The 13,795-nt window shown below is 37.2% G+C and overlaps 1 protein-coding gene across 9 annotated transcripts in view; it reads right to left on the reverse strand.

The window, feature by feature from the left end:
• CNOT1 (CCR4-NOT transcription complex subunit 1) overlaps nt 1-13,795 on the reverse strand; it is a 160,827-nt gene that overhangs the window by 2,110 nt on the left and 144,922 nt on the right. For all 9 annotated transcript variants that reach the window (XM_077132594.1, XM_077132598.1, XM_077132595.1 and 6 more), the window contains 3 exons: nt 2,406-2,579; nt 1,364-1,513; nt 447-627 (listed from right to left, as the gene is read on the reverse strand). In XM_077132594.1, coding sequence (XP_076988709.1) covers nt 447-627; nt 1,364-1,513; nt 2,406-2,579 — 505 coding nt within the window. The remainder of the gene's footprint in view (nt 1-446; nt 628-1,363; nt 1,514-2,405; nt 2,580-13,795) is intronic.

Here is a 13,795-nt window from a genome sequence, read left to right on the forward strand (position 1 = left end):
ACTCAAGATTAATCAGCCACTCAAGATCCATGGTAAAGTTAAAAGCTGTTTAGTACACAGATGTACTAAAATGACCACAACTATATATATATATATATATACACACACACATAGCTGACTATCACTTGTTGTGGTCTTTTACTTAAGAATATAGAGCACCAAAAGAAATGGAGCTCAACCACACAAAATGCAACTTACAGTAGAAATTATACTGTGAACTTTTTGAAGACCAGGTAGTGGCAGTCTGATTATACACTCAACATTTAACACGTTGCCTGGTAAGCAGGTGCCAATAAATCTGGAGAAAAACCAGGCAAACAAAACCATGTAACATAAGCCTACGTTTAAAGAGAGACCAGCAAAAGGAACATGTTTATTTTCACACTAAAGCTGATGGTGCCAAAAGCTACATACAGCTTGACCCAGAACTGGCCAGCTTTGCTTACCTTCAGTGTCTAAGTCCACAGCCAGGTTCTGGAAGATGTCCATATGTGCTGAGTGAGTGATCGTGCTCATTGAAGGCGTACTGCCCTTGTTGTGGATGTGTGCAATGGCCTGAGTCCCTACATAGAGCACCAGTGCATTGATGAGCTGGAGGTTGTAGCGATTGCCAGGCTCATTGGACACCTATATGAGCAAAAGAAAACTTCTGATTTACTCCCACAGGATTGGTTTTATTGCCAATACCATTCTTACGCCTTCATAGAAAGGATGAACTGCTCAATATGCTTTGTGATTTAAATTTCAGAAACTTGCTTTACTTTGAGAGGTAACTTCTCAAATATACAGCTGCTCAAGGGTGGCAATATCAACAACAGAAACATTTCCCTCCGGAAAGCAAAGCTTTAACCAGACAGTATCACTATGCTCATGCCATAACTCTGCTGTGAAGTTTATAAGGTCAAATATAATACTATCCCACTTTTAAAAAGGTTTAGAAAAGGAGAAAGTTGGGGTGGCTTGGTATGAATATAAAGATAATACCCTTTAAGCTATTTCTTACAGCAAATTAAATCAAAATCTACGTATTTAGAAAAATATTGAAGTAGAGATGGGGATGACAGTGGCCTATTGTGAGAAAACCAGAGTCCATTTCCTGGATGTCTCTTCCAAGGTCGTAGGAGTGCATCACTGATAAACCAGTAAAATCAATAATTACCTCCATTTAACCTTGTCCAATTATAGAATTGGCAATGTGTTTTAAAATCTCTAAATCAGAGCATAGACGTTAGGTTTGAAAAGGCCAACTCCCAACTGGAACACAACTAAGGATTGTGTAATTTTATAGAGGGTGCTTTGTATGGAAGATGGCTTAGAAAAAAAGGGCGGGGGGTGCAAAGGGGTCTAAGCCAAACCGATTAACCTGTAGGTTGCTGCGCAAATCAGACAGAAAAGTTACTGGTGATCGAGTTTTAAGATAGGAATCCAAATCCTTTTTGAACTGAGGCGGCATCACTCCAGTGAAATTGGTGAGAATCCGGGGTGCTATGTTAATTTCACTCAACATGTCCACCTGCCACAAACAAAAGCAAAATCATAACCAGAGTCATCTGTAGACACTGACAGCAAAATTTATCTATGCTAGAAACTGGTAAGATTGTTTTTTTCTGAAGTGAAACACATAAATGCCATTAAGAGTAGAGCTGCTGCTTTAACTGAGTCAGTCTATTTTGTTAATAACCCAGTTTTAAAAGGAGTATTTATACTGACGATCATTACTGTTAAAAGTTTATATACAAAATGATAGGGATGTCTCATTCTGTAATTTACTACACCTTTCTAAAATAGAACAGGGTAGGTATTTTTTTTCCTGGACTTGGATTTCAAAATCAGAATCCACAGTGAGATTCCTCACTCACTAACAGCTACAATCTTTGAAAAGAAACGTCAGCTGAACAAAGCAAAAGGCTTCACACTTCCTAACTTCTCATTAAATGAATGGAGATTAAAAAAAAATACATAAAAATTACAGTAGCCATGTCAGGGTGGCATGGCTTTATCCATCCCTTGTCTTCATTACTTCAACAATTTAAATAAAATGCAAACACATGCAAAACCCACGAGTGAAACAAAAATATGGGCATTTAAAAGGTCTGTTCTTCAACTCTTTGCCATATGAAGGCCACCCAGCACATGACTGGCCCAAGAGCTAGCTTGAAGTTCTCTAAATGTAATATCCAAATTAAAATGCAAATGCCAATTATACAAATACTGCAAAATGAACATGTAGCAGCAGCAGTAACATATTCTTACTATTAGGAAACTAATAATAATATGATTACTTCACTCAAATAGAAGCCTTACCTGATAATTTAGCTTAAGGGTATATGGGTTTCGCAAAGCTTATTAGAAAAAGAGCTGAAATATTAAGACATCACTTGTTCTTAATTTGTTTGGAATATTACCTTCAGATTGGGAGTAAATGGATCTGGGAGTCTCATGTTTCTTGGAAAGGCACTCAGGATCAAATTTCTTAGCTGGATACAGTTAGGTGGGATCACATCACAGAACCCGTAATGGTAATCACAAAGGAACTCTGGGAAATCATGCAAAAGAACCAGCAGCACTCTTAAAGTGCCCTATTAAAACAAGCAGAAAAGAAAGACATAAGCTGTTAACACACTAAGTGAAAAAAGAGTCTAACGTCTTTATTAAGAATTAAATACTCACAGCAAAAGGATACTTCAGTGAAACAAAAATGTTGCAGGCTTTAATCCAACGCTAATAATAATATCACATGGGATATATCAAAATATTTTTATCTGGAAATCATTAAGTATTAGGCTGAAGAAGTTTATAGGCCTTAAATGCATATGCTTGAGAAGCTGCACAATGCAAAACAAAAAATTAAAAAACAATGATACAGGTTTCTATCTCCAGAAGCTAGAAAAAGAACAACTAATGAAAACAAAGAAAGTAGAAGAGGCGGTAAGAGCAGAAATTTTAAATAGGAAAAACAGGTAGAAAAGAGCAGGGTAGGGAGCTGAAAGCTAAAAAGTTCTTCGAAAAGACTGATAAAATGGACAAATCATAAACCCTATACCAAGACAAATGAAGAAAACACAAATTATCAATATCAGGAGCATAAAATGGAAATATCACTCTAGATTCCTATAGAGAAAAATATTTTAAGAGACTATTAAACAATTGTATGCTAATACATTGTACAATAAAGGCAGACATCCCTTGAAAAACAACATTTGGCAAAATCCAAATAACAAAAAAAGGAAACTAGAACAGTCTTATATCTAATTACATTAAAAGATGTTGTTAAAAACCTATGGCAGGACGATAGTGCCAAGAGGGCGGCTTAGCGAGGTGTGGAATTTACTTTGTCCTCCAGAACAACTCCTAAATAGCCAGAAAGAGTACAGATCAACTGTTGGGGCCACATCAGTGACTGGACACACAGCTTACCACAGTCTGGACCAGCTGTGAGCCCTCCAGAACCACAAGTGCCCCAAGTGCGGTGGCCAGCACCCCTCTCCTACAGGCTGCTTCCCAGAGGGAAAAGGAAAGAGGGTTTATCAGAATAGGGGCTCAGCCCAACTAAGCTTCAAGTATGGAATTGATTCACAAATTCTGACTACTAAAAATAGGCCCCCAAGCTCAGGTGAACCTGGTCAAAGCAGAGGTTGCTGATTTTTGCCCCAATGCGAGGGGGCAGGGCTGATGGAAAAAGTAAAAAAAGAAACAGAAGTTTTCTGGATTGGACAGCACGTAATACTTGAAAGGGTCTGGGCCCTGAAGGAAAGGAGAGGGCACATTGGATCTGAAGGTACACAAAGCAACAACATACCAACTTATGCTCTTGATTGGAAAACCTGAGGAATGGGGTACTCTGAGAAGGATTTTTCTCTTTCTTTTTTGTGGCTGTTATTTCTATGGCTTGACTGCCTTTGGATACAGGGGCAGCGCTTCTCAGGCTGCAAGTGCCCCAGGCATAGGCAGAAACAAGCTTGTTTGAGACCCTGTTTGGAGCCTGTGCTTTCCCCAGGGGAGAGGTGGGGCCCAGCTCAGGTGGATTCCCTCCCTCAAGGAATTCAGACCCCAGGGCTTGGAAATTTGAAGCCTTTAAAGCCAACCTACAACCTCTCCTCTGTCTCAACCACTACCCCAGCAGGGGGAGTCTGCCAAAGTTAAAGGTACCACATCATCTTATGCTAGTGGGACCTACAGGCAGACAAGTGCCACATACTGGGCAGGATTAGAAAAACACATACTTGAGAGATTTCACAGGAAAGTCTTTAAACCTGCTGGGTCTCACCCTCAGGGAAAACTGATGCAGGTGACTCTTTCTTCCTGACAGGAGACCAGTTCAGTCTGGGAAAATCTGGCTGGAGTCTATAATCTATAATACCTAAAGAGATGGTCCTAATGGGGGGGGTGGGGGGGGTGGGGGGGGGGGGGTGGGGAGGCACCATACAGGCAGGGCAAGAAACAAGAACTGAAAACTTCTGCTCTATTAAACAAAAGCTAAGCTAGTGGTCGAGAATACGCTGAACTGAATGTCAAAGAACAGATAGACAACAAATTCATCCAGCAAGAAAATCCTAGGTAAAAGAAGTGAAAACAATCTCCAGAATAAACTAATTAAGGTCATTAAATGCCTAGACGCCAGCAAAAAAATAATAAATCACACTAAAATAACTGAAGATATGGCCCAGTCAAAGTAACAAACCAACAATTTAAATGAGATACAGGAGCTGAAACAATTAATTCAGAATGTTCGAACAGACATGGAAAACCTCATCAAAAATCAAATCAATGAATTGAGAGGGGACAGATAGAAAGAAGGCAAGGAATGAACAAAAGAAGAAATCAAAAGTCTGAAAAAAATCACAACACTTATGGAAATGAAAGGCAAAACAGAAGAGATGAAAAAAAAACAGTGGAAATCTACAATGTCAGATCTGAAGAGGCAGAAGATAGGATCAGTGAATTGGAGGATGGAACATCTGAAATCCGACAAGCAAAAGAAAATACAGGGAAAAGAATGGAAAAATATGAGCAGGGACTCAGGGAACTGAATGACAATATGAAGAGCATGAATACGTATTGTGGATGTCCCAGAAGGAGAAGAGAAGGGAAAAGGAGGAAAAAAACTAATGGAGGAAATTATCACTGAAAATTTCCCAGCTCTTATGAAAGACTTAAAATTACAGATCCAAGAAGTGCAGCGTACCCCAAAGAGAATAGATCCAAATAGACATACTCCAAGACACGTACTAAACAGAATGTCAGAGGTCAAAGAGAAAGAGAGAATCTTGAAAGCAGCAAAAAAAAGCAATCCATCACATAGAAGGGAAGCCCAATAAGACCATGTTTAGATTTCTCAGCAGAAACCATGGAGGCAAGAGAACAGTGGGACAATATATTTAAATTATTAAAAGAGAAAAACTGCCAACCAAGAATTCTATATCCAGCAAAACTGTCCTTCAAAAATGAGGGAGAAATTAAAATATTTTCAGGCAAAAAATCACTGAGATAATTTGTGACCAAGAGACCGGCTCTGCAAGAAATACTAAAGGGAGTACTAAAGGCAGATAAGGAAAGATAGGAGAGAGAGGCATGAAAAAGAGTGTAGAAATGAAGACTATCAATAAAGGTAAAAAGAAGAAAAATCAAATATGACATATAAAATCCAAAAGGCAAAATGGTAGAAGAAAGTACTACCCATACGGTAATAACACTAAATGTTAATGGATTAAACTCCCCAATCAAAAGACATAGACTGGCAGAATGGATTAAAAAACAGGACCCATCTATATACTGTCTACAGGAAACGCAGCTTAGAGGCAAAATTAAGCATAGTTTGAAAGTGAAAGGTTGGGAAAAGATCTTTCAGGCAAATGAAAATCAGAAAAGAGCAGGAGTAGCTGTACCAATATCCAACAAATTAGACTTCAAATGGAAAACAGTTAAAAGAGACAAAGAAGGACATGATGTATTAATAAAAGGAACAATTCAACAAGAAGACATAACAATAATAAATATTTATGCACTGAGTCAGAATGCTCCAAAATACATGCAACAAACACTGAAAAGAGAAATAGACACATCTACCATAATAGTTAGAAACTTCAATTCCACAGTCTCATAAATGGACAGAACATCTAAACAGAGGATCAATAAAGAAACAGAGAATTTGAATAATACAATAAATGAGCTAGACTTAACAGACATTTATAGAACATTACACCCCACAAAAGCAGGATATAACTTTTTCTCAAGTGCTCATGGATCATTCTCAAGAATAGAACATATGCTGGGTCACAAAGCAAGTCTCAATAAATTGAAAAAGACTGAAATCATACAAAACACTTTCTCAGATTATAAAGGAATGAAGTCGGAAATCAGTAACAGGCAGAGTGCCAGAAAATTCACAAATATGTGGAGGCTCAACAACACACACTTAAACAACCACAGGGTCAAGAAAGAAATTACAAGAGAAATCAGTAAATATCTCCAGACAACTGAAAGTGAAAACATAACATATGAAAACCTATGGGACACAGCAAAGACACTACTAAGAGGCAAATTTATTGCCCTAAATGCCTATATCAAAAAAGAAGAAAGGGCAAAAATCGAGGAATTAACTGTCCATGTCCACTTGGAAGAAGTAGAGAAAGAAGAGCAAACTAACCTCAAAGCAAGCAAAAGGAAAGAAATAATGAAGATTAGAGCAGAAATAAATGAAACTGAGAACATGAGAACAATTGAGAAAATCAACAAAACCAGAAGCTGGTTCTATGAGAAAATCAGTAGGACTCATGGACCCTTACCAAGACTGACAAAAAGAAGAAGAGAGAGGTTGCAAATAAATAAGATCAGAAATGAAAGAGGAGACATAACCACTGACCCCACAGAAATAAAGGAAGTAATGACAGGATACTATGAACAACTTCATGCTAATAAACACGACAATGTAGATGAAATGGGCAACTTTCCATTGTCCACAGAAAGGCATGAACAACCAACTTTGACGTGAGAAGAAACAGATAACCTCCACAAACCAATCACAAGTAAAGAAATTAAATCAGTCATTAAGAAGCTCCCCCAAAAGAAAAGTCCAGGACTAGATGGCTTCACATGTGAATTCTACCAAACATTCCAGAAAGTATTAGTACCAATTTTGCTCAAACTCTTCAAAAAAATTGAAGAGGAGGGAAAGCTACCTAACTCATTCTATGAAGCCAACATCACCCTCATACCAAAGCCAGATAAAGATATTACAAAAAAAGAAAACTACAGACCAATCTCTCTAATGAATATAGATGCAAAAATCCTCAACAAGGATGGGCCATGTGGCTCAGCAGGCAGAGTTCTTGCCTGCCATGCCAGAGACCTGGGTTTGATTCCCAGTGCCTGCCCATGTTTAAAAAACAATCCTCAACAAAATTCTAGCAAATCAAATCCAGCAACACATTAGAAGAGTTATACATCACGACCAAATAGGATTCATCCCAGGTATGCAAGGATGGTTCAAGATAAGAAAATCAATTAATGTAACACACCATATCAACAAATCAAAGCAGAAAAACCACATGATCTTCTCAATTGATGTGGAAAAGGCATTTGAAAAAATGCAACATCCTTTCCTGCTGAAAACACTTCAAAGGATAGGAATAGAAGGGAACTTCCTCAACATGATAAAGAGAATACATGAAAAGCCCACAGCTAACATGATCCTCAATGGGGAAAAACTGAAAACTATCCCGCTAAGATCAGGAACAAGACAAGGATGTCCACTATCACCACTGTTATTCAACATTGTGTTGGAAGTTCTAGCCAGAGCAATTAGACAAGAAAAAGAAATACAAGACATCAAAATTGGAAAGGAAGAAGTAAAACTCTCACTGTTTGCAGATGATATGATACGATATGATGAAAACCCTGAAAAATCCACAGTAAAACTACTAGAGCTAATAAATAAGTACAACAAAGTGGCAGGTTACAAGATCGACACTCAGAAATCCGTAGTGTTTCTATACACTAGTAATGAACAATCTGAGGCAGAATCAAGAAAAGAATTCCATTTACAATTGCAACCAAAAGAATAAAATATTTAGGAATAAATTTAACTAAAGAGACAAAAGACCTATACAAAGAAAATTACAAGAAATTGTCAAAAGAAATCACAGAAGACCTATATAGATGGAAGAGCATACAGTATTCATGGATTGGAAGACTAAATATAGTTAAGATGTCAATTCTACCTAAATTGATTTACAGATTCAATGCAATACCAATTAAAGTCCCAGAAACTTACTTTTCAGAACTAGAAAAACCAATAACCAAATTCATCTGGAAGGGCAGGGTGCCCCAAATAGCTAAAAGTATCCTGAGGAAAAAAGTGAAGTTGCAGGTCTCACACTACCTGACTTAAAGGCATATTATAAAGCTACAGTGGTCAAAACAGCAATGGTACTGGCATAAACATAGATATACTGACCAATGGAATAGAATAGAGGGTTCAGATATAGACCCTTTCATCTATGGACAATTGATCTTGATAAGGCAATCAAGCCAACTCACCTGGGAGAGAACAGTCTTTTCAATAAATGGTGCCTAGAAAACTGGACATCCATATGCAAAAGAATGAAAGAGGACCCATATCTCACACCCTATACAAAAATGAACTCAAAATGGATCAAAGACCAAAACATTAGATATAAGACCATAAAACTGTAAGAATATGTAGAAAGATATCTTATAAAACTTACAATAGGAGGTGGTTTCCTAGACCTTACACCCAAAGCACGAGCACTGAAGAAAGAAAGAAAGAAATGGGAACTTGTCAAAATTAAACACTTCTGTGCATCAAAGAACTTCGTCAAGAAAGTAAAAAGACAATCTACAAAATGGGAGACAATATTTGGAAAACGACATATCAGATAAAGGTCTAGTATCCAGAATTTATAAAGAGATTGTACAACGCAACAACAAAAAGACAGACAACCCAATTACAAATGAGCAAAAGACTTGAACAGACACTTCTCAGAAGAGGAAATACAAATGGCCAAAGGCACATGAAAAGCTGCTCAATTTCCCTGGCTATTAGGGAAATGCAAATCAAAACCACAATGAGATATCATCTCACACCCACCAGAATGGCCAATATCAATAAAACTGAAAACGACAAGTGCTGGAGAGGATATGGAAAAAGAGATACACTTATCCACTGTTGGTGGGAATGTCAAATGGTACAACTGCTGTGGAAGGCAGTTTGGCGATTCCTCAGGAAGCTAAATACAGAACTGCCCTATGACCTGGCAATACCGCTGTTATAATACCACTCGGAGGACATGAGAGCAAGGACACAAGCGGACATTTGCACATCAATGTTTATAGCAGCATTATTAACAACTGCGAAGAAATGGAAACAGCTAAAATGTCCATCACCAGACAAGTGGCTAAACAAACTGGTATATACATACAACAGAATATTATGCAGCCGTAAGACAGAATAAAGTTATTAAATATGTAACAACATGGAAGGACCATAAGGACATTATGTTGAGTGAGATTAGCCAGAAACAAAAGGTCAAATTCTGTATGGTCTCTTTGATATGAACTGACATTAGTGAATCAACTTGGAGAATTCCATTGGTAACAGAGACCATCAGGAGACAAAAATAGGGTAAGATATTGGGTAACTGGAGCTGAAGGGATGCAGATTGTGCAACAGGACTGATTGTAAAAACGCAGAAATGGATAGCACAATACTACCTTAACTGTAATACAATTATATTAAAACACCGAATGAAGCTGGATGTGAGAATGATAGAGGGAGGAGAGCTGGGGGCACAAATGAAATCAGAAAGAAAGACAGACAACAAAGACTGAGATGGTATAATCTAGGAATGCCTAGAATGTACAATGATAGTGACTAAATGTACAAATTTAAAAAATTGTTTTTGCATGAGGAAGAACATAGGAATGCCATTATTGCATGGTGTTGAAAACTGATAGTAATTAATATTTTAAAATTTTGATTTATGTGTGAGACTAAAGCAAAAAATGTTTCTTTGGTGTGCATTTCCGAATATAACTTATGTAGACAGCTTAATTGAACACCATAAGTACATGGAACCTTGTGTAGGGCATGAGATTTTGTCGGTTTGTCCAGTGATGCCCTGATAAATCCCAGAGTGATTTGAACAGTGAATAAAAAAGTATTTGCAAAATCTCCTTCAGGGAATAGTGAGAAAGGGGGAAAACTCAACTTCCCCAAGTTGTATTCTTGATATTCTCACAAGCAGTGCCCACTATCCAAGCTATAGGCTGAGCCCCCAATCTTGGGGTTTGTTCATATGACGCTTAACCCCACAAAGACCAGGTCAAGCCTACTTAAAATTAGACCTAAGAGTCACCCCCAAGAGAACCTCTTTTGTTGCTCAGATGTGGCCTCTCTCTCCAGGCAACACAACAAGCAAACTCACTGCCCGCCCCCTCCTCTACACTGGGACATGACTACCAGGGGTGTGGACCTTCCTGGCAACATGGGACAGAAATCCTAGAATGAGTGGAGACTCAGCATCAAGGGATTGAGAAAACCTTCTCAACCAAAAGAGGGAAGAATGAAATGAGACAAAATAAAGTGTCAATGTCTGAGAGATTCCAAACACAGTCGAGAAGTTATCCTGGAGGTTATTCTTAGGCATTAAATAGATATCACCTTGTTAGTCAAGATACAATGGAGAGGCTGGAGGGAACTGCCTGAAAATGTGGAACTATGTTCCAGTAGCCATGTTTCTTGAAGATGATTGTTTAATGATATAGCTTTCACAATGTGACTGTGTGATTGCAAAAACCTTGTGTCTGATGCTCCTTTTATCTATCTTATCAAGAGATAAGTAAAACATATGGAATAAAGATGAATAATAGGGGTAATTAATGTTAAATTTGGAGTGAAATGCTGGTGACCAGTGAGGGGGAGGGGTGGGGGTTATGGTATGTATGAATTTTTTGTTTTCTTTTTATTTCTTTTTCTGAATAGATGCAAATGTTCCAAGAAATGATGATGATGATGAATATGCAACTATGTGATGATATTGATGAATATGCAACTATGTGATGACATTGTGAATTACTGATTATTTATGTAGAACAGAATGATAAAAAATTACAAATATTTGTGCTTATTTGATGTTTATTGGTATTTAAAAATTTTTTTCTAATTAGTAAATAAAAAATTTAAAAATTAATTAATTTAGATTGAAATGCTAGTGATCAGTGAAAGGGAGAGGTAAGGGGTATGGTATGTATGAAATTTTTTTCTGTTGTCTTTTTCTTTTTCTGAATTGATGCAAATGTTCTAAGAAATGATCATGATGATGAATATGCAACTATGTGATGATATTGTAAATTACTGATTATATATGTAGAACAGAATGATCATAAGAACGTTTGCTGTTATTTTTTTTTAAAAATTTAAAAATTAATAAAAAAAATTGGCACAATAACCTTAAAAAAAAAACCTATGGCAGGGTGTGCCACAGTGGCTCAGTAGGCAGAGCTCTTGCCTGCCATACCAGAGACCCGGGTTTGATTCCTGGTGCCTGCGCATGCAAAAAACAAACAAACAAAAAAGTATGACAAACTCGAGAATCCAGTAAATGAAACATTTATATAAACCATAATTAAAAAAACAAAACACTCTTTTCACCTTCAGAAAATAGAGAAAACATTTACCAATTCTTAATGAGACCAGCATAATGTTGATACCAAAACCTGAAGCAGAAATTGTAAAATAAAGGAAGGAAATCTCTCTCAGGAATATAAGTACCCAAATCCTAAGTATTGGAAATTCATTATCTAACTTAACATATCTGCATAGCTCATTTGAACAACTGAAACATAGGGAGCACAGAATAAGAAAGAGGTCCTTTAATCCTGTATAGATTATTGTAATGCCTGGAAACATCCTAGAGTATATTAAGTAGATAATCAAAAAGTATTGGCAAAGTCCCCCAAGGGAGGGGAGAAAGAATATGGAACTATTGAACCTTACCATCAGGGAATCCCCTCATACTGTGTCAAACTTCAGGGACACCCAAATCAGTAGGCCATGCCCTCGATCATGAGGCTTACTCTTGTGAAGCTTCTGTACATATCAGAGAAGCCTAGACTACCTATAGGCATGCCTAAGAGTTATTTCTGGAGGACCTCTGTTGTTGCTCAGATGTAGCCTCAGTCTCTCAATGCCCAACTCCACAAATGAAATCATTGCCCTCCCTCCTACGTGGGACATGACATCCAGGAGTGAAAGTCTCCCTGGAGACGTGGGAAATGACTCCCAGGGATGAATGCAGACCTGGCACGGTAGGATCAATCATTCCATCTTGACCAAAAAGGGGGGAAGAAGTGTAATAAAGTATCAGTGGCAGAGTTCAAATAGAGTCGAGAGGCTACTCTGGAAGTTGCTCTTGTGCAAGCTTCAGGTAGACCTTGCTACCTATCATAACCTGCCAAACCCCAACTAGGACCATTCCAGCCAATCTTAAAGAATATCTAGGGCAATAAATAAGATTCCACAAGGGTTCCAGGCATTAGAGTAACTTGCCTGAAATCTGCAACCTCCAGATGGGTTGTTCCCTGGTCCAGATAAGTCCTGAAACCTAGCCCAGTCTCTCCAGAACATCAGATTGTTCCATCTCTCTATCCCACATTAGTGACAGACCCTTTCAATATGAAAAATTTAGAATTGCCGTAGCCCAAACACCCCTGAAGAGAGAGATGGAAAGATCAAAGGTGATGGTGGAGTTATACAGAGAAGATAGGATTTAACAAATGAATATGAATGCTAAATCATTAAATTGATATCTTAGTCTCTAGTATTTTAGAGCAGCTAGAAGTAAAAACTTAAAATTGTGATATTATAACACATGTCAAACTCTGAAATATGTTCTACAGCTAATTGTGGTGCTGTGCTTTGAAATTTATAACTTTTTTGTATATATGTTACTTTTCACAGACACAAAAAAGAAGAAAAGTTGATTGTGATGATAAAAAAAAAATATTTAAGCCTCTAGCTTAATATAGCTGCTCCTATATTCTGGAGAAGTTAAAAGGAAAAACCTGAGAGGATTGTATGTTAGCCCATGACAAACTCTGGGATCTGCCCTGTAACCACTTGTTGAAGAGTGCTTTGAAAACTATTGCTTCTTTCTTTGTTTTGTATATATGTTATACTATACAATGAAAAAGGTTAAAAAGGAAAAAAAAAAAATTCATTGATAATCATGACCCAAAATGGTATCTAGTCCATGAATGCAAGGGTGGTTTAAGCATTTAAAAATCATTGCAATTAGAACATTAACAGGAAAATAATTAGTGATGTTGAATGCAGAAGAAAAAGAAAAGTTATTTTAGATCACATATAGATTTAAAAACTCCCAGCAAATTATGGATAGAAGGGAATTTTCTTAATCAAACAAAACTATAGCTTTATAAAAACATTATACTAAACAGTGAATTATTGAAAAGCCTGCCCCAAGATCATGAATGAGACAAGCATACTCTCATCACTATCTTCTATCCAAATTGTCCTGGAGATACTGGACAGTGAGTGCTTTATGCCAAAAAGGAAAACTGCTGATACACGTAGATGAAATGATTTGTCTAGGTGGTAAATCCCCCAAAATTAAAATCTTGAAGCAAGTGAATTTGGCAAAGGTAGCTACTAGATACAAGGTCAATATATGAAAATCAATTTTATTTCATATACCAGCAACAAACAGGAAATTAAAATTTTAAAAAGGAAACTTTTACAAAATTTTGCCCAAAATAT

Source organism: Tamandua tetradactyla, chromosome 16 (assembly GCF_023851605.1).
Source record: "Tamandua tetradactyla isolate mTamTet1 chromosome 16, mTamTet1.pri, whole genome shotgun sequence".
Lineage (NCBI taxonomy): Eukaryota > Metazoa > Chordata > Mammalia > Pilosa > Myrmecophagidae > Tamandua > Tamandua tetradactyla.